Source organism: Periophthalmus magnuspinnatus, chromosome 18, assembly GCF_009829125.3.
Source record: "Periophthalmus magnuspinnatus isolate fPerMag1 chromosome 18, fPerMag1.2.pri, whole genome shotgun sequence".
Classification (NCBI taxonomy): domain Eukaryota; kingdom Metazoa; phylum Chordata; class Actinopteri; order Gobiiformes; family Gobiidae; genus Periophthalmus; species Periophthalmus magnuspinnatus.
Genome location: NC_047143.1, coordinates 28119564 through 28143756, shown reverse-complemented (window position 1 = coordinate 28143756; position 24193 = coordinate 28119564). Strand labels below are relative to the sequence as shown.

Below are 24193 nucleotides of genomic sequence, written 5' to 3'. Positions count from 1 at the left end.
CAGGAGAGGAGAGAGAAGAGGAGGAGAGAACAGGAGAGAGAGAAAAGAGAGCGAGAGAAGAGGAGGAGAGAGAGAGAGGACAGAGAGAAGAGGAGGAGAGAACAGGAGAGAAAAGAGAACGAGAGAAGAGGAGAAGAGAGAGAGGAGAGAGAAGAGGAGGAGAGAACAGGAGAGAGAGAAAAGAGAGCGAGAGAAGAGGAGGAGAGAGAGAGGAGAGAGAGAAGAGGAGGAGAGAACAGGAGAGAAAAGAGAACGAGAGAAGAGGAGAAGAGAGAGAGGAGAGAGAGAAGAGGAGGAGAGAACAGGAGGAGAGAGAGAGGAGAGAGAGAAGAGGAGAGAACAGGAGGAGAGAGAGGAGGAGAAAGAGAAGAGAGAGAGAGAGAAGAGGAGGAGAGAGAGAGGAGAGAGAGAAATAAGACAGAGGAGAGAGAGGAGAAAAAGGAGAGAGAGGAGAGAGAGAGGAGAGAGGGAGAGAGGGAGAGAGAGAGGAGAGAGGGAGAGAGAGAGGAGAGGGAGAGAGGAAGAGAGAGAGGAGAGAGAGAAGAGAGAGGGAGAGAGAGAGGGAGAGGAGAGCGAGAGGGAGAGAGAGAGAGGGAGAGAGAGAGAGGAGAGAGGAGAGAGGAGAGAGAGGAGAGAGAGAGGGAGAGAGGACAGAGGGAGAGAGAGAGAGGAGAGAGAGGGCGGAAAGGCGGATCCACGGCTCCGGCCTCAGATTCACGGCTCGGATCATCACGACTCTTCTCGCGGCGTTTCCTCTGCGCGTCTCAGTCCTCGTCACATCGCACCAAATCCCGCAGACCGTCCACACCGAGCCTCAGGACCGAGCCTCAGAACCGACAGAACCGAGCCTCAGGACCGAGCTCTGAGGCGTTTTTAGGGACGAATTGCGGCTCACGCACCAACGGACTGTTGCTTGACCTCCCCCAGGCCCCTCTGCGCCCGCAGGAGGAGACTCACAGCCCCGCTACGACGCACCGAGCTGCGGCTGAGGTCAGTACCACGAGCCACATCCGCTGGAGCCTGAAAGACCCGAGCCTGCAGGACTCGAGGCTGCAGGACTCGAGGCTGCAGGACTCTGGCTCTTCCAAAGCCTCAGTTCATTCTCGGTTCTGTTTCGCTGGAGTCTTGTTTTGAGCCGCGTTTAGGGGCGACATCACAAAAACCCTGTAGCTCCTCCGGAAAAAGCGAAAGAATCAAAGAGTGAGCCATAAAGAGTGAGCCATAAAGAGTGAGCCATAAAGAGCCGCTCAGCTCCATAAACAGGACTCATGTCTTTGTCACGTCTCAGATTTTGCTCAGCTGAAAAACGCCTGTGTTTGTTGTTTTTTCTTTACTAAGGACCAGTTCAGACTGAGCTCCTCTGTGGGTCCACTTTACATGTTTCCTGAGTTAAAACCAAACAGCTCGTGGTTATGTGGCGCTGCTGAGCACACTGTGACAGCCTCGTGGCTCTGGCCTCGTGGCTCCAGCGGATGTGGGACAGGGTGGGTCTTTTATGAATGATCTGGAGCCGTGTGAGCCAAAGGGCGGAGGAAACGGGCCTGTTGTTTTCAGTTTGAACTTGTGCAGTTTTTATTCTCAGAGAAAAACTCGACGTGAGATTTGAGCAAAAAAGAGACAGAAAAAAGATGAAGTCGCTGTTTTAGACAAAAAAGAGACAGAAAAACATCGAAGTCACATGACGCCTTTATATTTGGACACATTTAAAAAGTACATATACTTATGTAATACTCATGTGTACAAGAACACTATGTAGAACATGTACAAGAACACTATGTAGAACATGTACAAGAACACTATGTAGAACATGTACAAGAACACTATGTAGAACATGTACAAGAACACTATGTAGAACATGTACAAGAACACTATGTAGAACATGTACAAGAACACTATGTAGAACATGTACAAGAACACTATGTAGAACATGTACAAGAACACTATGTAGAACATGTACAAGAACACTATGTAGAACATGTACAAGAACACTATGTAGAACATGTACAAGAACACGTATGTAGAACATGTACAAGAACACTATGTAGAACATGTACAAGAACACTATGTAGAACATGTACAAGAACACTATGTAGAACATGTACAAGAACACTATGTAGAACATGTACAAGAACACGTATGTAGAACACATATGTAGATCCATTTAGGCCAAACGTGGCGTAAACTGGTTCATGTTTGTTCAGGGTCAAATGTTACACGTTTAAGTTCATTAAGTTCGTTTCTGGCCCTGGAGCCGGTGACGTGTCGGCTCCAGTATTGATTCCAGTATCGATATTATAATATGGTGATATTAGAGGGATTTTTAGACCCTGTATTGGTCTGATAACGATTATCGAGCCGATATTTGGTGTCAGTATTTCAGATTTATCATCTGAACAGAAGAGTAAAGGACGAACAGAAGAACAACTGAAATAAGTTTAACAAATAAATATTAAAAATGTGAAATTCAAGTGAATCCATTTTTGATTCTGTTCAAGGCAGGGCATCTGACACACACAGGGAGGGCATCTGACACACACAGGGAGGGCATCTGACACACACAGGGAGGGCATCTGACACACACAGGGAGGGCATCTGACACACTGACATGTTTGTACAGATCTAAACGGGGTTAGACGTTTGTATAAATGTTTTTTTTTTTCGAATAAGAGATAAATTAGTTGCTTGAAAAGTCACAGACTGATACCTGCGAATGTTTGGTCGAGGTCAGAACACGTCCGTTCGTTCCGTTCGTTCCATTTGTTCCGTTCGTTCCGTTTGTTCCGTTCAAAGGTCAGTTTGTCCTGTATATTTTCATATTTTCAGTTTTCAGTTTTTGATAAACATCGTGCTCCAGACCAGCCCTGCGGCGTCTGCTCAGGTCAGACAAAGGAGCTGGAACCAACGGACGGTCGGCCAGAACCGACGGGGCGGGGACGGTCATCAGGGACCGACGGGATGGGGACGGTCATCGGGGACCGACGGGACGGGGACGGTCATCGGGGACCGACGGGACGGGGACGGTCATCGGGGACCGACGGGACGTCCGTCTGGTGCGGAGAGAGGGGGAGGGGGCGGAGCAGCGACTGAGGATTACACAGATATAAGACACATGGAGAAAACAAAGTTCTAACATTTATGTGGAACATCACAGATGTTCTGTTCTGTCTAAACCGTTTTTATCATCGTGGTATCGGAATCGGTATCGAGAATCAAGTCTGTCCCTTAGTGTCAAAAGTCAAGTTTAAATGTTTGTTTTGTGACACTGAGGAGGACAGAGGGGCTGATGGAGAGAAGCAGCTCCTCTCTCTGCTCTGGCTCAGTTCTCGTTTGGCCGGAGCCGGCGCAGTGTTGTCTTTGCTCGTCGCCAAGGGAACGCTGGCGGTCTGTCGTTGGCAGGGCCGACGTTCAAACGGAGCTCTGCGTTTAAACGAAGCGGCGATCAAAACACAAGCTCTCAGTTTCACGCCTGCTGCTCACGAAACAGCATCATAAACAAAGCTCCGTGTCACTGTTACATAAGAGAGAGACATGTTTGTGTAACACACAAAACACAACAGACACACACAAAACACAACAGACACACACAAAACACAACACACACAAAACACAACAGACACACACAAAACACAACACACACAAAACACAACAGACACACACAAAACACATCAGACACACACAAAACACAACAGACACACACAAAACACAACAGACACACACAAAACACAACAGACACACACAAAACACAACAGACACACACAAAACACAACAGACACACACAAAACACAACAGACACACACAAAACACAACAGACACACAAAACACAACAGACACACACAAAACACAACAGACACACACAAAACACAACAGACACACACAAAACACAACAGACACACACAAAACACAACAGACACACAAAACACAACAGACACACACAAAACACAACAGACACACACAAAACACAACAGACACACACAAAACACAACAGACACACACAAAACACAACAGACACACAAAACACAACAGACACACACAAAACACAACAGACACACACAAAACACAACACACACAAAACACAACACACACAAAACACAACACACACAAAACACAACAGACACACACAAAACACAACAGACACACACAAAACACAATAGACACACACAAAACACAACAGACACACACAAAACACAACAGACACACACAAAACACAACAGACACACAAAACACAACAGACACACACAAAACACAACAGACACACACAAAACACAACAGACACACACAAAACACAATAGACACACACAAAACACAACAGACACACACAAAACACAATAGACACACACAAAACACAACAGACACACACAAAACACAACAGACACACAAAACACAACAGACACACACAAAACACAACAGACACACACAAAACACAACAGACACACACAAAACACAACAGACACACACAAAACACAACAGACACACACAAAACACAACAGACACACACAAAACACAACAGACACACACAAAACACAACAGACACACACAAAACACAACAGACACACACAAAACACAACAGACACACACAAAACACAACAGACACACAAAACACAACAGACACACACAAAACACAACAGACACACACAAAACACAACAGACACACACAAAACACAACACACACAAAACACAACACACACAAAACACAACAGACACACACAAAACACAACAGACACACACAAAACACAATAGACACACACAAAACACAACAGACACACACAAAACACAACAGACACACAAAACACAACAGACACACACAAAACACAACAGACACACACAAAACACAACAGACACACACAAAACACAATAGACACACACAAAACACAATAGACACACACAAAACACAACAGACACACACAAAACACAATAGACACACACAAAACACAACAGACACACACAAAACACAACAGACACACAAAACACAACAGACACACACAAAACACAACAGACACACACAAAACACAACAGACACACACAAAACACAACAGACACACACAAAACACAACAGACACACACAAAACACAACAGACACACACAAAACACAACAGACACACACAAAACACAACAGACACACACAAAACACAACAGACACACGTCCAGGAGCCGGACAGACACTTTGACCTGTGACAAACCATCAATAAGACAGAGGAATACTACAGACGAATACTACAGACAAATACTACAGAGAAATACTACAGACAAATACTACAGAGAAATACTACAGACAAATACTACAGAGGAATACTACAGAGGAATACTACAGAGGAATACTACAGAGAAATACTACAGACAAATACTACAGAGAAATACTACAGACAAATACTACAGAGGAATACTACAGACAAATACTACAGAGGAATACTACAGACGGAATACTACAGACAAATACTACAGAGAAATACTACAGACAAATACTACAGACAAATACTACAGACAAATACTACAGAGGAATACTACAGACAAATACTACAGACAAATACTACAGACAAATACTACAGACAAATACTACAGACAAATACTACAGAGGAATACTACAGACAAATACTACAGACAAATACTACAGACAAATACAACAACAAATACTACAGACAAATACTGCGATAAACATGTCAAAGAGACAGTAACAGGACACACAGGAGGAGCTCGGCATAGAGCCGCTGTCCCCTCAGACTCTGGGGCCCCTAGATCCACGAGCCTCGATGAGACGTCTTTATACAGACTGTCCCATTACAGACTGTCCCATTACAGACTGTCCCATTACAGACTGTCCCATTACAACAGACTGTCCCATTTCAGACTGTCCCATTACAGACTGTCCCATTACAGACTGTCCCATTACAACAGACTGTCCCATTTCAGACTGTCCCATTACAGACTGTCCCATTACAGACTGTCCCATTTCAGACTGTCCCATTACAGACTGTCCCATTACAGACTGTCCCATTACAGACTGTCCCATTACAGACTGTCCCATTACAACAGACTGTCCCATTACAGACTGTCCCATTACAGACTGTCCCATTACAACAGACTGTCCCATTACAGACTGTCCATTACAGACTGTCCCATTACAGACTGTCCATTACAGACCTATATATTATTATGATTATATTGTTATAATTGTTATTGTGTGTGTGTTCATATATATATGTATGTCCATGTCCATGTCTGTCCGTGTCCACGTCTGTCCGTGTCCACGTCTGTCCACGTCTGTCCATGTCCACGTCTGTCCCTGCTGTTTATACAGGGCCACAGTGTCTCACGTGCACGAGTCTGAAGAACAGATTCAGTCGATGGATTTGTCTCTCTCTGTTTTAAAGATGTTCCAGGATGAATCTTTAGAACCAGAACCACTGATGGCCCATGTTTTTTGGGCCCATGTTTTTTGGGCCCATGTTTTTTGGGCCCATGTTTTTTGGGCCCATGTTTTTTGGGCCCATGTTTTTTGGGCCGATTATTTTCCCCAAATGATGTCATTTAAAAACTCACAGCCCTTTTTATCACTGACCTTCTGGTCAGATTGCTTCTTCAGTTGTGGTCAGATGTGGTCAGTTGTGGTCAGTTGTGGTCAGTTGTGGTCAGATGTGGTCAGTTGTGGTCAGATGTGGTCAGTTGTGGTCAGTTGTGGTCAGATGTGGTCAGTTGTGGTCAGATGTGGTCAGTTGTGGTCAGATGTGGTCAGTTGTGGTCAGTTGTGGTCAGATGTGGTCAGATGTGGTCAGATTGCTGCTGGACACTAACACACCTGTTTGGTCTAGTGATTTTTTTGCTACAGGGGTCTACAGGGTCTACAGGGTCTACAGGATCTACAGGGTCTACAGGGTCTACAGGGGGTCTACAGGATCTACAGGATCTACAGGGTCTACAGGATCTACAGGGTCTACAGGGTCTACAGGGTCTACAGGATCTACAGGATCTACAGGGTCTACAGGATCTACAGGGTCTACAGGGTCTACAGGATCTACAGGGTCTACAGGGTCTACAGGGTCTACAGGGGGTCTACAGGGTCTACAGGGGGTCTACAGGGTCTACAGGGTCTACAGGGGGTCTACAGGATCTACAGGGTCTACAGGATCTACAGGATCTACAGGGGCTACAGGGTCTACAGGGGCTACAGGGTCTACAGGATCTACAGGGGCTACAGGGTCTACAGGATCTACAGGGGCTACAGGGTCTACAGGATCTACAGGGTCTACAGGGTCTACAGGATCTACAGGGTCTACAGGATCTACAGGGTCTACAGGGTCTACAGGGGGTCTACAGGGTCTACAGGGTCTACAGGGGGTCTACAGGGTCTACAGGGTCTACAGGGTCTACAGGATCTACAGGGTCTACAGGGTCTACAGGATCTACAGGGGCTACAGGGTCTACAGGGTCTACAGGATCTACAGGGTCTACAGGGTCTACAGGATCTACAGGGGCTACAGGGTCTACAGGGTCTACAGGATCTACAGGGTCTACAGGGTCTACAGGATCTACAGGGTCTACAGGGGGCACTTTTGTTGTTTTTGATTGTGACTCAAGTGGCAGAGGAGCAGACCAGACTGTGCACTCTCCAGGGGGCAGCAGGGGGCGCTGTGGAGAGGTGGGAGGGAGCAGTGAGGTGCTGTGAGACACTGGGGCTGGTGATTCACTCATGTTTTTCATCTTTTTCTAAATTAGACTTGAGGCCGACCAACTGTTTGTCCGTCTGTCACGAGCTCCTCCGTGACGCTGGACTCAGATCTGAAAAAATCAAGATGGACAAAGATTTCAGAGTGAATTCTACGACTTAAACTAGATCATCATTTTCCGCAGATATCGATACTAAAAAAGTCCCCGTCAGAACCTTTCTTGAATATTTTCTGTCTGAGATACTCTGATTGGTTCATGTGTCTGAATACTTTACAAAACACATTTTACTACAGGATTCTGTTGATAAATACCTTTAAAAGTATTCTCCCACCGCAGTGTAATCTGCTGCTCCCGTATCAGTGACACAGACGAGGTAAACCAGTGAACGTCTGCTCTCTTTCCTCTCTCTCATTTTCTCTCCTCCGCTCTCCTTCTCTGCGTTCTCTCTCACACTTCTCCTCTAACAAGTGAAGAGTCATGTCTTTCCTGTCGTCTGGTGTGACCGTCTGCTTATGTCGTTCTAAAACTGAGCTCAGTGCAGGAGTGTGGCTCCTTTTCTCTCCTCCTCTCTTCTTCTGTAGGTTCCTTCACTTCGTTGGTTCTTCAGGTGGTTGGTTCTTCACTTTGTTGTTTCCTCAGGTGTTTGGTTCCTCAGGTGTTTGGTTCCTCAGGTGTTTGGTTCTTCAGGTGTTTGGTTCCTCAGGTGGTTGTTTTTTTCAGGTGTTTGGTTCTTCACTTCGTTGGTTCCTCAGGTGTTTGGTTCCTCAGGTGTTTGGTTCCTCAGGTAGTTGGTTCTTCAGGTGTTTGGTTCCTCAGGTGTTTGGTTCTTCAGGTGTTTGGTTCCTCAGGTGGTTGTTTCTTCACTTCGTTGGTTCCTCAGGTGGTTGTTTCTTCACTTCGTTGGTTCCTCAGGTGGTTGTTTCTTCACTTCGTTGGTTCCTCAGGTGGTTGGTTCTTGCAATGCAGAGACGTGTTTAGAGTTTAGTTCAGTGAATATTCGAACATTAGAATGAAATACAGTTTTAATCAAAACTGAATAGATCAAATCTATTTCATGGATAAGTTTCCTTTCTCTGCAACAAAAGCACTGTCAAACATTTTAATATAAAATATACCAAAACACCACGGCCCACGATGCCGATGATGACGGCTGTGTGGGCGGAGCTGTGTGGGCGGAGCTGTGTGGGCGGAGCTGTGTGGGCGGGGGCTGTGTGGCGAGGCTGTGGGCGTGTAGCAGTGTTCACAAGTTCAGACTGTTCTGCTGCTATCGCTATGACAACAGACAGACAATGGACAGCTGTGGTGAGGTCCTCCTCCTCCGGCTGTGGTGAGGTCCTCCTCCTCCGGCTGTGGTGAGGTCCTCCTCCTCCGGCTGTGGTGAGGTCCTCCTCCTCCGGCTGTGGTGAGGTCCTCCTCCTCCGGCTGTGGTGAGGACCTCCTTGAAGCCCAATTGTGTAAATTCATGTAAAATCATGTCTCTCTAAAGTCTACGTGGAAACGGAACATTCTAGACAAAGCATCAATGTCTCCATGGCGAGCAGAGGACCCCCATCCTAATGCATATGCTGTAGCCTAATGCACTTTTAAAGACCCACTGTGTAACCTTTTAGTCAAAAATAAATGAGAATGTGAATGAGTGAACCAAAGCATTCATGTGTTTACCATGTGACCCGAGTGTGTCACCTGACCCGAGAGAGGGAGAGAGGGAGGAGGGAGCGAGAGAGGAGGGAGCGAGGGAGAGAGAGAGGGAGGAGGGAGAAAGAGAGGGAGGAGGGAGACAGGGTTGCTTTCTCACCTCTTTCCTCCTGCTCTCCTCTCTTCTCTTTCTTTCTCTCCCTCTCTCCTTCATAGATATTTTTATCCATAGTCCAAACATTAATGAAGCCTGAAGCCCCTCCCCCCTCGCCTCCTGTGTTTTCTTCTTCACTGATCTCTGAGCTCTCGATGGCGTCTCTCACTCTGTGTATTGTAGTGATGTAGTAGTGATGTTGTAGTGATGTCGTTGTAGTGATGTCGTTGTAGTGATGTAGTTGTAGTGATGTAGTTGTAGTGATGTAGTAGTGATGTTGTAGTGATGTAGTTGTAGTGATGTAGTAGTGATGTTGTAGTGATGTTGTAGTGCTGTTGTAGTGATGTTGTAGTGCTGTTGTAGTGATGTCGTTGTAGTGATGTTGTAGTGATGTCGTTGTAGTGATGTCGTTGTAGTGATGTTGTAGTGATGTAGTTGTAGTGATGTTGTAGTGATGTAGTAGTGATGTTGTAGTGATGTTGTAGTGATGTTGTAGTGATGTTGTAGTGATGTCGTTGTAGTGATGTAGTTGTAGTGATGTAGTTGTAGTGATGTAGTTGTAGTGATGTTGTAGTGATGTAGTAGTGATGTAGTAGTGATGTCGTTGTAGTGATGTTGTAGTGATGTAGTAGTGATGTTGTAGTGATGTTGTAGTGATGTTGTAGTGATGTTGTAGTGATGTTGTAGTGATGTCGTTGTAGTGATGTAGTTGTAGTGATGTAGTTGTAGTGATGTAGTTGTAGTGATGTTGTAGTGATGTAGTAGTGATGTCGTTGTAGTGATGTTGTAGTGATGTTGTAGTGATGTCGTTGTAGTGATGTCGTTGTAGTGATGTTGTAGTGATGTTGTAGTGATGTTGTAGTGATGTTGTAGTGATGTAGTTGTAGTGATGTTGTAGTGATGTAGTAGTGATGTTGTAGTGATGTAGTAGTGATGTTGTAGTGATGTTGTAGTGATGTTGTAGTGATGTCGTTGTAGTGATGTAGTTGTAGTGATGTTGTAGTGATGTAGTTGTAGTGATGTAGTTGTAGTGATGTAGTTGTAGTGATGTTGTAGTGATGTAGTAGTGATGTAGTAGTGATGTCGTTGTAGTGATGTTGTAGTGATGTAGTAGTGATGTAGTAGTGATGTCGTTGTAGTGATGTCGTTGTAGTGATGTCGTTGTAGTGATGTCGTTGTAGTGATGTCGTTGTAGTGATGTTGTAGTGATGTCGTTGTAGTGATGTCGTTGTAGTGGTCAGTGATAAAATACTCAATATTGTCACTTTAGTAAAAGTACAGATACAGAGGTAAAAAAGTTATCTGTAAGTAAAAGTAACGTATCCCATGAAAAAACTTTAAAAAAGTATTAAATTACTAATTTAAAAAAGTTTTTAAAGAGTAAAATGTAAAAGCATTTTGTGTTGTTAATTTGTTCTTGGTAAATGTAGTGATGTTGTTTTAAATGATTCATATTTTGGTCACAGAAACAAACTTAAACTTTAGTCAGGATGTTTCCACAAACATGGTAAAAAACATAAAAAACATATGAAAAGTACTTTTTACTTTTCAGTCCAGCTCAAAAATGTAGTGAAGTAGAAAGTACAGATACTGCCCTCAAATGTACTGAAGTAAAAATAAAAAGTACACACTGTAAAATGTGCTTAAAATACAGATACTTAAAAATGCTACTTAAGTACTGTACTTTACTACTTGTACTTTGTTACCTTCCACCACTGGTAGTGATAGTTGTTGTAATATTTTTGTCTTTTATTTTAAACTTATTTTTGAGTCGACTTTTCCTTGTTGTCATGGAGATATTTGTAAGATTCTGTTGCTGTGGAAACGGGCTCAGAGCCAAATGTGGGTCAGGAAGAGAATCGTGTTGTAATGTTGAGGATCTGTTTTGCATCTCAAACCCTGCTCTGTGCTCCATGTTTGTTTTATGTTTCGATTGTGATTTGTGTTTAAAAAATAGGATTTTGTTCAGAGTGTGACATTATAAACACTTTATCAGTCAGACGAGACTGAAATCTGAACTTATAAAATAAAGCTAGATCCATGTGTTTCACATGTTGTAGAGTCTAAACTACAGGGACAAGATGTTTCTAGGAAACACAGGATCTTTGAGGTCTCTTGTTCTTTGCAGAGAACATTCTATTGTCTAAATAACTGCTGCCTTTGTGACTTGATGATCGCTCTGACTCAAATTGTAATTTACATTTATTTATTTTTTTACTTCATCCCTGTCTCTGTGGCTCAGGACCATTGTAAAGTTTCAACAAATTGTTAACCATCGATGCCACTGTTTTGTAAAATATATAAAGTATAGCAGTATCGATAAATGATGCTCTGCAAGTCGATGCTAATATGTGTATATTTATTTATATAATGTAACAATGTAAAAACGAATTAAAATGATAAAAAATATATTTTGATCAGTTTAGGTATAGATCACAGACTGTATAAAGAAGTGCACTGAGGGAGTGTGATGTCACCCAGTGTTCGGCTCTATATGTGAAAATCTGACCACGAGGGTCAGGATCCCCATGATAAATCAAGATATTAACAGACCAATCAGGTGCCTTTTTCTTCTGACGTCAGCAACAAGTTTCATTGACAGCATTGCTGCTCTGTCCTCCTTGTGATGTCATGAAGTGGTAGTTTTCAATTTAACAGCTCCTTTTACCTTTAGTTCTGTAGAGATTGAACTAGACTTCCAGGTCTGAAATTATCCAAATGATTCTAGTGAAGGTGTGTGGAGTTTAAAAACACAGTGGAGCACCTCCTGTGTCGCCACCTGATGACATCACAAGGTGGAACAGAGAGAAGAACTCAGCCTAAATCTGCAGGTTTGTGTGTGAAACATGTGAGAATGAAACAAAACACAGCTCCAGGTCTGTGTGTGAGCTGATCAGAGAGTCGAGTAATATGGCCCTTTAAGAGTTCTGTGTTCTAAATATGGGTCCAGTTTGGTGAATGTGGTCCACATCTGGCCCATGTTTGAGCTCAGACCATCTGCTCCTCCCTCAGCCTCATGAAGCACAGGCCTCTTACATCAGCACGGCCCACCAAGTGTCCCTCCCTCTGAGATTCTCTCCCTCGCTCTCTTTTCTACCCTGTCGTCTATCCTTTCTCCCTCTCTTCCTCCCTCCCTCCCTCCCTCCCTCTCTTCCTCCCTCCCTCTCTTCCTCCCTCCCTCCCTCCCTCCCTCCCTCTCTTCCTCCCTCCCTCTCTTCCTCCCTCCCTCCCTCCCTCCCTCCCTCCCTCCCTCCCTCTCTTCCTCCCTCTGTCCGCAGCTGCTTAAATCACTGACCCATTCATGCAGACCCATCTGTGTGGATGTAACAGTGAAATGTGTGGCATGTGGCACGTAGCTTTAGCTTTAGCTTTAGCATATGAAGTAAACAATGACTGATGTTTATCATGACTGATGCCGATTGTAATTATGTTCCCCAAATGAAGTCATTTATATTTTTAAGACAAGAGCTGTGAGGCCGCTGTACCGCACAGAGCTGTGAGGTCGCTGTACCGCACATAGCTGTGAGGTCGCTGTACCGCACAGAGCTGTGAGGTCGCTGTACCGCAGAGCTGTGAGGTCGCTGTACCGCACAGAGCTGTGAGGTCGCTGTACCGCACATAGTTGTGAGGTCGCTGTACCGCACAGAGCTGTGAGGTCGCTGTACCGCACAGAGCTGTGAGGTCGCTGTACCGCACAGAGCTGAGGTCGCTGTACCGCACATAGCTGTGAGGTCGCTGTACCGCACAGAGCTGTGAGGTCGCTGTACCGCACAGAGCTGTGAGGTCGCTGTACCGCACAGAGCTGTGAGGTCGCTGTACCGCAGAGCTGTGAGGTCGCTGTACCGCACAGAGCTGTGAGGTCGCTGTACCGCACATAGTTGTGAGGTCGCTGTACCGCACAGAGCTGTGAGGTCGCTGTACCGCACAGAGCTGTGAGGTCGCTGTACCGCACAGAGCTGTGAGGTCGCTGTACCGCACATAGCTGTGAGGTCGCTGTACCGCACAGAGCTGTGAGGTCGCTGTACCGCACAGAGCTGTGAGGTCGCTGTACCGCACAGAGCTGTGAGGTCGCTGTACCGCAGAGCTGTGAGGTCGCTGTACCGCAGAGCTGTGAGGTCGCTGTACCGCACAGAGCTGTGAGGTCGCTGTACCGCACATAGCTGTGAGGTCGCTGTACCGCACAGAGCTGTGAGGTCGCTGTACCGCAGAGCTGTGAGGTCGCTGTACCGCACAGAGCTGTGAGGTCGCTGTACCGCACATAGTTGTGAGGTCGCTGTACCGCACAGAGCTGTGAGGTCGCTGTACCGCACAGAGCTGTGAGGTCGCTGTACCGCACAGAGCTGTGAGGTCGCTGTACCGCACATAGCTGTGAGGTCGCTGTACCGCACAGAGCTGTGAGGTCGCTGTACCGCACAGAGCTGTGAGGTCGCTGTACCGCACAGAGCTGTGAGGTCGCTGTACCGCAGAGCTGTGAGGTCGCTGTACCGCAGAGCTGTGAGGTCGCTGTACCGCACAGAGCTGTGAGGTCGCTGTACCGCACATAGTTGTGAGGTCGCTGTACCGCACATAGCTGTGAGGTCGCTGTACCGCACATAGCTGTGAGGTCGCTGTACCGCACAGAGCTGTGAGGTCGCTGTACCGCACAGAGCTGTGAGGTCGCTGTACCGCAGAGCTGTGAGGTCGCTGTACCGCAGAGCTGTGAGGTCGCTGTACCGCACAGAGCTGTGAGGTCGCTGTACCGCAGAGCTGTGAGGTCGCTGTACCGTACAGTCGTTGTTTTTGCTGCTGTTGCTGTTGTTGTTTTTGCTGTTGTTACTGTTGTTTCTGCTGCTGTTATGTTGTTTTTTTGCTGTTGTTGCTGCTGTTGTTGTTACAGTCGTTGTTTTTGCTGTTGTTGTAACACAGTGAGTTCTTGTTGTTTTTGTTGTTGCTGTTGTTGTAACACAGTGATTTGTTGTTGTTGTTTCTGTTGTTGCTGTTGTTGTTGTAACAGTGAGTTCTTGTTGTTGTTACTGTTGTTGTTGTAACACAGTGATTTGTTGTTGTTGTTGTATACAGTGATTTCTTGTTGTTACTGTTGTTGTTGTAACACAGTGAGTTCTTGTTGTTGTTACTGTTGTTGTTGTAACACAGTGATTTGTTGTTGTTGTTGTATACAGTGATTTCTTGTTGTTACTGTTGTTGTTGTAACACAGTGAGTTCTTGTTGTTGTTACTGTTGTTGTTGTTGCTGTTGTAACAGTGAGTTCTTGTTGTTGTTACTGTTGTTGTTGTTGTTTTTGCTGTTGTTGTTGTTGTTGCTGTTGTTGTTGTTGTAACACAGTGAGTTCTTGTAGTTGTTACTGTTGTTGTTGTTGTTGTTGCTGTTGTTGTTGTTGTAACACTGATTTCTTGGCTCTAGTCTCTAATAGAAATGATGTGGTAAAATGTTTGTGCTTTTACCTTTTGGATATTTCACGCTGAAGTAGAATGTAATCGACACAACTGTGTGTGACCTCTGACCCCATCTGGAGCATGACATCATCACATTCTAGAATCTAAAGACCTACAGTCCCACACGTTTCTTAGGCTGTTCACTTTTGGCGAGCTGCATTTCGCCTCCCAGTCTCTCTCTCTCTGTTGACCTTTGACCTCTTTCCTTCACGCTGTTTTGTGGCAGTAAAAGGCGGATGGATCAGTATTCAGTACACACAACTCTGAGTACACACAACTCTGAGTACACACAACTCTGAGTACACACAACTCTGAGTACACAAAACTATAGAGTCACAGGGACCAACGCACACAGGAGCGACCTCAGGAAAGAAGGACCTGATTTGTCTGTTATTAATGTTCATATCTTGATTTACAGACACAATAGTGAAATAAAAACCCCAGGATCATGTAGAGGGTTAATACGAACATTTAAGACCAGAATGAGTCTGAAGCAGCAGAGACAGAGAGAGGACAGAGAGAGGACAGAGGACAGAGAGAGGACAGAGGGGAGACAGAGAGGACAGAGAGGACACAGTTTATACACAGGAAGAACTGGAGCCAGAGTCGATGGAGCAGGAAGTGCAACATGATCACTTCCTGTTTGTCTCTGTGTATGTGTGTGCGTTTGTGTGTGTGTGTATGTGTATATGAGTTGTTGAAGAGCCGGTTCAGTGAGTCGTTGAATGAGTCGTTGAAGAGCCGGTTCAGTGAGTCGTTGAAGAGCCGGTTCAGTGAGTCGTTGAAGAGCCGGTTCAGTGAGTCGTTGAAGAGCCGGTTCAGTGAGTCGTTGAAGAGCCGGTTCAGTGAGTCGTTGAATGAGTCGTTGAAGAGCCGGTTCAGTGAGTCGTTGAAGAGCCGGTTCAGTGAGTCGTTGAATGAGTCGTTGAAGAGCCGGTTCAGTGAGTCGTTGAAGAGCCGGTTCAGTGAGTCGTTGAAGAGCCAGTTCAGTGAGTCGTTGAAGAGCCGGTTCAGTGAGTCGTTGAAGAGCCGGTTCAGTGAGTCGTTGAATGAGTCGTTGAAGAGCCGGTTCAGTGAGTCGTTGAAGAGCCGGTTCAGTGAGTCGTTGAATGAGTCGTTGAAGAGCCGGTTCAGTGAGTCGTTGAAGAGCCGGTTCAGTGAGTCGTTGAAGAGCCGGTTCAGTGAGTCGTTGAAGAGCCGGTTCAGTGAGTCGTTGAAGAGCCGGTTCAGTGAGTCGTTGAAGAGCCGGTTCAGTGAGTCGTTGAATGAGTCATTGAAGAGCCGGTTCAGTGAGTCGTTGAAGAGCCGGTTCAGTGAGTCGTTGAAGAGCCGGTTCAGTGAGTCGTTGAAGAGCCGGTTCAGTGAGTCGTTGAAGAGCCGGTTCAGTGAGTCGTTGAATGAGTCGTTGAAGAGCCGGTTCAGTGAGTCGTTGAAGAGCCGGTTCAGTGAGTCGTTGAATGAGTCGTTGAAGAGCCGGTTCAGTGAGTCGTTGAAGAGCCGGTTCAGTGAGTCGTTGAAGAGCCGGTTCAGTGAGTCTGTCAGATGAAAATGGGGCACTGACCTACATTCTGTGACGCTGCTCAGATTAGCGCTCCCTCTCTCCTCCTCTCTCCTCCTCTCTTCCCTCCTTCCTTGTCTTCTCAGACCTTCTTTTCTCCTCCTCCTCTCTCCTCACCCTCCTTATTTCTCTTCCTTTCTCTGTTTTCCCTCCTCCCTTTCTTTCTCCTCTTTTTACCTGCTGTTTTCCCTTACTCAGTCCTTCTCTCCTCTCCTCCTCTCCTCCTCTCCTCCTCCTCCTCCTCCTCTCCTCCTCTCCTCCTGCTTATGTAATAGATCTGTACAGGGTAAGACTTTGTAGAAAGGTGCACAGGGCGTTAAAGTGCCCTCTTGTGGTGAAGAGGAGAACATGGAGATGAACTGGACCATTACAGTTCAATTATAACTAATAACATGGAGTTGGGCTGAGGCGAGAGTGGATCAGTGAAGAGAGGTCAGAGGTCAGCCATCTCAACAAAGGTCATATCTCAAAGGTCGTCTGTCACTCGTTTGTTTAGAGACAATAGACTTTTATATAAATGGACATAGCTAACCTGCTAGCCGCCGCGCTTCAAACAGGAAGTGATCATGTTGCACTTCCTGCTCCATCGACTCTGGCTCCAGTTCTTCCTGTGTATAAACTGTGTCCTCTCTGTGTCCTCTCTGTGTCCCCTCTGTCCCCTCTGTCTCTCTCTGTCCTCTCTGTCCTCTCTCTGTCTCTGCTGCTTCAGACTCATTCTGGTCTTAAATGTTCGTATTAACCCTCTACATGATCCTGGGGTTTTTATTTCACTATTGTGTCTGTAAATCAAGATCTGAACATTAATAACAGACAAATCAGGTCCTTCTGTCCCCGAGGTCGCTCAAGCAGCGGCCCGTGCACACAGAGGCCCGTGCACACAGAGGCCCGTGCACACAGCGGCCCGTGCACACAGAGGCCCGTGCACACAGAGGCCCGTGCACACAGCGGCCGTGCACACAGCGGCCGTGCACACAGAGGCCCGTGCACACAGAGGCCCGTGCACACAGCGGCCGTGCACACAGCGGCCGTGCACACAGCGGCCCGTGCACACAGCGGCCCGTGCACACAGAGGCCCGTGCACACAGCGGCCCGTGCACACAGAGGCCCGTGCACACAGAGGCCCGTGCACACAGAGGCCCGTGCACACAGAGGCCCGTGCACACAGAGGCCCGTGCACACAGCGGCCGTGCACACAGCGGCCGTGCACACAGCGGCCCGTGCACACAGCGGCCCGTGCACACAGAGGCCCGTGCACACAGCGGCCCGTGCACACAGAGGCCCGTGCACACAGAGGCCCGTGCACACAGAGGTCTGTACACACTAAACCACAGACTTCATCTTCATGGAAGTCAAATTCACTTTTTGTTGTAGACGCAGCTCTGTGCTGTTTGCATCAAATAATAAAACTTTTGAATCATCCGTGAGCCAGGAAGTGTGCTGTCAGCATGCTAGTTGTTGAAAAGCACTTATAAACTCATCACTGTGAATAATTAGTATGTTTAAAGAGGAATAACCTTAGACACTGCAAACTGCACTTCTGTTTTTCAGTAAAAAACAGGTACATCTTATCTATCTCCATGGAGACAAGCAGGTGGCCAGTCCTCCATCAGAAAAGTTACACAGTGCTCCTTTATTTCCATTCGCCTGCAGACTGGTCCAGCGCGGCCCCTCGGTTGTGCACAGATCGTGTCTATAGGGTCTTGTATTGTTTCAGTCGACTGGTGATGTGGGGGGTCTGTGGTCCGTCTCCGTGGTAACTGCCTCCAAAGGCCGGTGTCCATGGAAACGCCTTGGGCTGAAGGATAAATAGGTTTTGGCTCTGGACAGTGGTAACTGTGGTGTGTGTGTGTACGTGTGTTTGTATATGTGTGTGTTTGTGTGTATGTGTGTGTTTGTGTGTATGTGTGTGTTTGTGTGTATGTGTGTGTTTGTGTGTGTTTGTGGCACATAAGGAAAAAACCTTAATTTTGTTTTTATAAAAAAATTGTGTTCTGTGGTGAAGTTATTTATTTATTTATTTTTGTGGTCAAGTTAATGGTGGGTAGTGACGTCACCCTGGGGGTGTTCTGCATGTATATCTTAGGCGGAATGTTTAGCAGTTACCATGGAGACACAATGCCCACAAACAGATGAAAACTCAAGAAAAAATACAAAAATGTACTTAAACGTTCAGTAGTTCAGACGAGTCAGGTCTTTATGGTCAGATTGTGTTAAAACTCAGATTAAAGTCTAACAGAGCGTCAGACAGAGCAGTGCCTCCAGTTAGCGTCACACCAGTGAATACTGATGACATCATCTGAACTATCAGGATGACAAAAATGAATCACAGTTTTATTGACGATTGGCTCCATCTTAATGTTCAGATCTGATACTCCCCATCCCCCTGTTCTCTCTCCCTCCCTCTCTCTCTCCTCTCTCCCTCTTTCTCTCTTTCCTCTCTCTTCTCTTCTCTCTCTTTCTCTGACAGAGGCTGTATTCTGTTTGTGAGAATGAGCCTCTGTGTAAAACCTGCACTGTCACCGTCAGACCAGAGAGAAGAGAGCGGAGGAGAGAGGAGGAGGAGGAGAGAGAGAGGAGGAGAGGGTGAGAGAGGAGGAGGAGTGGGGGAGAGAGGAGGAGGAGAGGGGGAGAGAGAGGAGGAGGAGAGAGAGAGGAGGAGGAGAGAGAGAGGAGGAGGAGGGGGGAGGAGGAGAGAGGAGAGAGAGGAGGAGGAGAGAGAGAGGAGGAGGAGGGGAGAGAGAGGGGGAGAGAGGGAGGAGGGGAGAGAGGAGGAGAGGGGGAGGAGGGGAGAGAGGGAGAAGGGGAGAGAGGGAGGAGGGGAGGGAGGTGAGAGGAAGGAGAGAGGGAGGAGGGGAGAGAGGAGGAGAGGGGGAGGAGAGAGGAGGAGAAGGGGAGAGAGAGGACGAGAGAGGAGGAGAGGGGGAAGAGGGGGAGAGAGGAGGAGGGAGAGAGGAGGGGGAGGAGGAGAGAGGAGGAGAGGGGGAGGAGAGAGGAGGAGGAGGGGAGAGAGGAGGAGGAGAGAGAGAGGAGGAGAGAGAGGGGAGAGAGGGGGAGGCGGGGAGAGAAAGGAGGAGAAGGAGGAGGAGGAGAGAGAGGAGGAGGAGAGGGGGAGAGAGAGGAGGAGGAGGAGAGAGAGGAGGGGGGGGGGTGTCTGTCTACATCTTCAAAGCTCAAAACGCTCTGTTCCACCTTGTGATGTCATCAAGTGGTAGTTTTGAGTTAACTGCTCCACTGAGTTTAAAAACACAGTGGAGCACTTCCTGTATCACCTGATGACATCACAAGGTGGAACAGAGTGTTTTCAGTTTGAGAGAAAAAGGGTTTGTGTGTGAAACATGTGAGAATGAAACAAAACACAACTCCAGGTGTGTGTGTGACGAGCGACAGAGGTCAGAGGTCAGAGGTCAGAGCAGTGCAGACTTATGTAAACAGAATGTTGTGTATAATATGCACTTGTGTGTGTAGTGTGTAAGGAGCTGGAGTGTGTGAGTGTGTGTGAATGTGTGTGTGTCTGTGTCTCTGTGTGTGTGTGTCTGTGCGTGTGTCGGGGTGTGTCTGTGTGTGTCTGTGTCTCTGTGTGTCTCTGTCTGTGTGTGTCTGTGCGTTTTGAGTCTTGCGGAGCCGTTTCGAGTCTCGTGGAGCGAGTGCTCGATTTACTTCTTCGCTTCACTGTTTGTAAAGTTTAAAGGTGCACTAGGCAACTTCTGGTGGAAAGTTCCACGGTGACCTGTCTGTCTCCATGGAGATGTTACTGCTTTGGAATGTCCCACAGTATTAACCGTATTTATCGTGTATTTACTCACCTGCTCAAATGTTCACAAACCCATGAAAATACACTCTTGTCGGAGCGCCTCTCCACAGATCTGACCTGTACGGTGTTACCTGCTTGTCTCCGTAGTGATTTAAGGCCGTACATTCACAGACTTAAACCCATGAGCAGATAGACCCAGATCTCATCTTTGTATCTTGTGTGGACTTATACAGTGATTAATGTTAAACCAACACAAGAATCAGAACCGGAGCAGAAAACAGATTATTATTATCACACATCTCATTTTATTATTATCACACATCTCATTTTATTATTATCACACATCTCATTTTATTATTATTACACATCTCATTTTATTATTATTACACATCTCATTTTATTATTATTACACATCTCATTTTATTATTACACATCTCATTTTATTATTATTACACATCTCATTTTATTATTATTACACATCTCATTTTATTATTATTACACATCTCATTTATTATTATTACACATCTCATTTTAAACACGTCTCAGTCTCTGGGATTAGTTTGTAGATAAATGAGTTCTCACGTTGGCTTCTGTCGTATAAATAAATAGTAAAAGTCTTTTGAGCGGCTCTTTCAAATGAACGGATCCAAAAAAGCCCCATCACTAGAGAAGTTATAAATTCCACCCACTCATTTCTCCAAAAATAGGTCAAACACAAAACAAAAGCTTCACTTGGACACGGCGCCGCAGACGGGGGACTCCCCCTGGCGGCCGCTGCCTGTAACTGCACCTCGGTATATGTAGGTCACACGGAGCTCGATGGCACTTCTCATTTCTGTGTTTAACTGCCACTAGACCAAAGGGATCAGAGGCAGACGAGACGCGTGCCAGTTTCCCAGCATGCTTTGCTCTCTTCTCCCGTTGCCAAATGCAGCGTCTGTAGGAGGGAGATTAACAGAACAGTTTGTGCAGCGAGACGAGGCCCGGCCCGCTCTGCCGCCCTGCAACAATGAAACGAGAAGTAAATATATTTACTCTGGTTCTGTCGATGGTTCTGTCGTTGGTTCTGTTGGCTCTGTCGTTAGTTCTGTCGTTGGTTCTGTCGTCGGTTCTGTTGGTTCTATCGTTGGTTCTGTCGGCTCTGCCGTTGGTTCTGTTGGCTCTGCCGTTAGTTCTATCGTTGGTTCTGTTTGTTCTGTCGTTGGTTCTGTCGTTAGTTCTATCGTTGGTTCTGTTTGTTCTGTCGTTGGTTCTATCGGTGGTTCTGTCGTTGGTTCTGTTTGTTCTGTCGTTGGTTCTGTCGTTAGTTCTATCGTTGGTTCTGTTTGTTCTGTCGTTGGTTCTATCGGTGGTTCTGTCGTTGGTTCTGTTTGTTCTGTCGTTGGTTCTGTCGTTGGTTCTGTCAGCTCTGTCGTTGGTTCTATCTTCGGTTCTGTTGGTTCTATCGTTGGTTCTGTCAGCTCTGTCGTTGGTTCTATCGTCGGTTCTGGGGCGGAGCGTGGACTATCAGATGTATCGTGTGTCGTATTGTCTCAAAAAAACATCGTCTTTTTGGTCAAATTTATGAAGCTGGAGCCGCGGGGCCTCAGTTTGCACAAACAGGTCACGTTTGGATTTGGTCCCTGGGGCCGTTAGCATCGAGCTACGATAACGGTGACATCACAGGACGGGGCCGTGCTGCTGCTGCCCCCTGTGGTCCATGTTTGCACCTGCAGAAGTGTTTATTTTGGAGACTCACTGCATTTACATTTTATTATGTTTGGATTTGAATCCGAGGAACATTGCAGAGAACTTTGGCGTACGCTTGTGTCGAAAGAAGTACTTCATTTTTCTGAAGTAAAAGTACAGATCTCAAGGCAAAAAAAATACTCAAGTAAAAGTATCACATGAAAAAATCTACTTAAGTAAAAGTATTAAAGTACCTGTTTAGAAATGTTAAATGTTAAAATAAACCTCAGCCTTTTCAGCAGGTCTCACAATCAAAAAGCGCGTGACTGTAGTTCCTGTTGTGTCCAGACGATGGCGGAGTACAGCTCTCTGCTCAGTGACCTGTCTGAGAACATCACCAACGAGGACCTGGAGCAGCTGAAGTGTGCGTGTAAAGAGGACATCCCCGAAGAACACAGCAACAACATCACCTCCTCCAAAGAGTGGTTCAGCTACCTGGAGAAGAACGACAAGCTCGCACAAGGTCAGGCCATAGACACGCATGCACCACACACACCACACACACACGACAACTGCGCACAAGGTCAGGCCATAGACACGCATGCACCACACACACCACACACATACATGACAACTGCGCACAAGATCAGGCCATAGACATACATACATCACCACTCACCAGTGTTTTTTTCTTTTTACTACTTTCTACACTTCATACATGCCGAAGACATGAAATATATGAAGTATACGATAAAAATATATAAGATATATGGAGTTATGTAGTAAAGAGAAAAGTTAAATAACTCCACTGAATATTATATTTAATATCCTCAGAGTCTCCGCCCTCCACTTTATTAATAAAAATATCAAATATTAACTAAATATTAAATAGTTATTTAACTTTTTTCTTTACTCCACACGTCTTATTTTTGTATCCGACACAGACGCCGTGTCCAAACATTTGATGTGTTTATAATTTCATATGTAATTAATCCATTATAAACACGTTTATGAGGAGAACCCGACAGAACGAGGAATATACACTGTACACTCTGCCCCACACTTGGGTCTTATGTAACTGACCGTCACAGACGCTGATACTGTCCTCCATGTTTGTCCTCCGTGTTTGTCCTCCGTGTTTGTCCTCCATGTTTGTCCTCCGTGTTTGTCCTCCGTGTTTGTCCTCCATGTTTGTCCTCCGTGTTTGTCCTCCATGTTTGTCCTCCGTGTTTGTCCTCCATGTTTGTCCTCCGTGTTTGTCCTCCATGTTTGTCCTCCGTGTTTGTCCTCCATGTTTGTCCTCCGTGTTTGTCCTCCGTGTTTGTCCTCCGTGTTTGTCCTCCATGTTTGTCCTCCGTGTTTGTCCTCCGTGTTTGTCCTCCGTGTTTGTCCTCCATGTTCCAGACAATCTTTCCTACATCGAGCACATCTTTGAGATCTCCCGACGGCCCGACCTCCTCACGAGGGTCATCGAGTATCGCACCACCGTCCTGAAGATCTCTGAGGACGAAGAAATCGACACCAAACTCACACGTATCCCCTCGGCCAAGAAATACAAAGGTAAAGCTGTGCGAGGTTAGGCGCCCTGGAGCGGGCAGGTTATGGGTTCAAGACATGTCTCCAGGCTCATTACATATATATGTATATATATATATATATATATATATATATATACATATATATATATAGTTCTGACACATCACTGCTCGTCTAATCACTGTGTTTTATTTTCAGACATCATCCGCCAACCGTCTGAAGATGAGATCATCAAACTGGCTCCGCCTCCTAAAAAAGTCTGAGCCCTCGGCCCCGCCTCTTTTTCCCCCAAATCTTTGCACCTTGATATTTCTACTTCGTACACTCCTCCAACCAATCAACCAATCAGCACTCGCCATCCATCGCCCGCTCGTCCTCTCAACTTTGACCCTGCACTAACCCTCGCAGCCAATCGGATCGTAGCAATGTGATGTCATCTTTACTTCTGTCAGACTGTGGCGGGACAGGACTTATGAATGGACCAATGATGTTTGACGAGAGGGAAGGAGTTTGAGTAGAAAAATGTATTTTTTAAGTCTTTAGGCCACGAAAACTCAAATTTCATATGTTCAAAATTTGAACATTTGGTTTGGAAACGGACACGATTTCACCTGATTTTAGTCAGATTTACTTTTGTGTTATGTTAAAATTACCTTGGCCCTTAATGTTAAAAAAATCTTCAGTACATTCCTGGATACACTGAATTAAAAAAACATTTACAAATTCGTTTTGAGATTTTTTGATAAACAAAAAATCTCAAAACGACATATTTGGCCTTAAAACAACATTATTTGCAGAAG

The 24193-nt window shown here is 46.0% G+C and overlaps 1 protein-coding gene across 1 annotated transcript; it reads left to right on the top strand.

Annotated features, from left to right (window-relative positions):
• The first annotated feature begins 752 nt into the window (after nucleotides 1-752).
• Nucleotides 753-24068, top strand: LOC117386405 (astrocytic phosphoprotein PEA-15). The gene is made up of 4 exons (XM_033983761.2): nucleotides 753-990; nucleotides 22206-22380; nucleotides 23262-23417; nucleotides 23592-24068. The coding sequence occupies exons 2-4, from the start codon at nucleotides 22209-22211 to the stop codon at nucleotides 23654-23656; spliced, it is 393 nt and encodes a 130-aa protein (XP_033839652.1). The 5' UTR covers nucleotides 753-990; nucleotides 22206-22208; the 3' UTR covers nucleotides 23657-24068.
• The last annotated feature ends 125 nt before the right edge of the window (nucleotides 24069-24193 follow it).

Excerpts from the sequence above, each read along its gene's own strand:
- LOC117386405 (XM_033983761.2), top strand. The coding sequence starts at position 22,209 with ATGGCGGAGTACAGCTCTCTGCTCAGTGACCTGTCTGAGAACATCACC. Across the intron at positions 22,381-23,261 it reads GAACGACAAGCTCGCACAAG|ACAATCTTTCCTACATCGAG; the intron begins GTCAGGCCATAG and ends TCCATGTTCCAG. Across the intron at positions 23,418-23,591 it reads CTCGGCCAAGAAATACAAAG|ACATCATCCGCCAACCGTCT; the intron begins GTAAAGCTGTGC and ends TTTTATTTTCAG.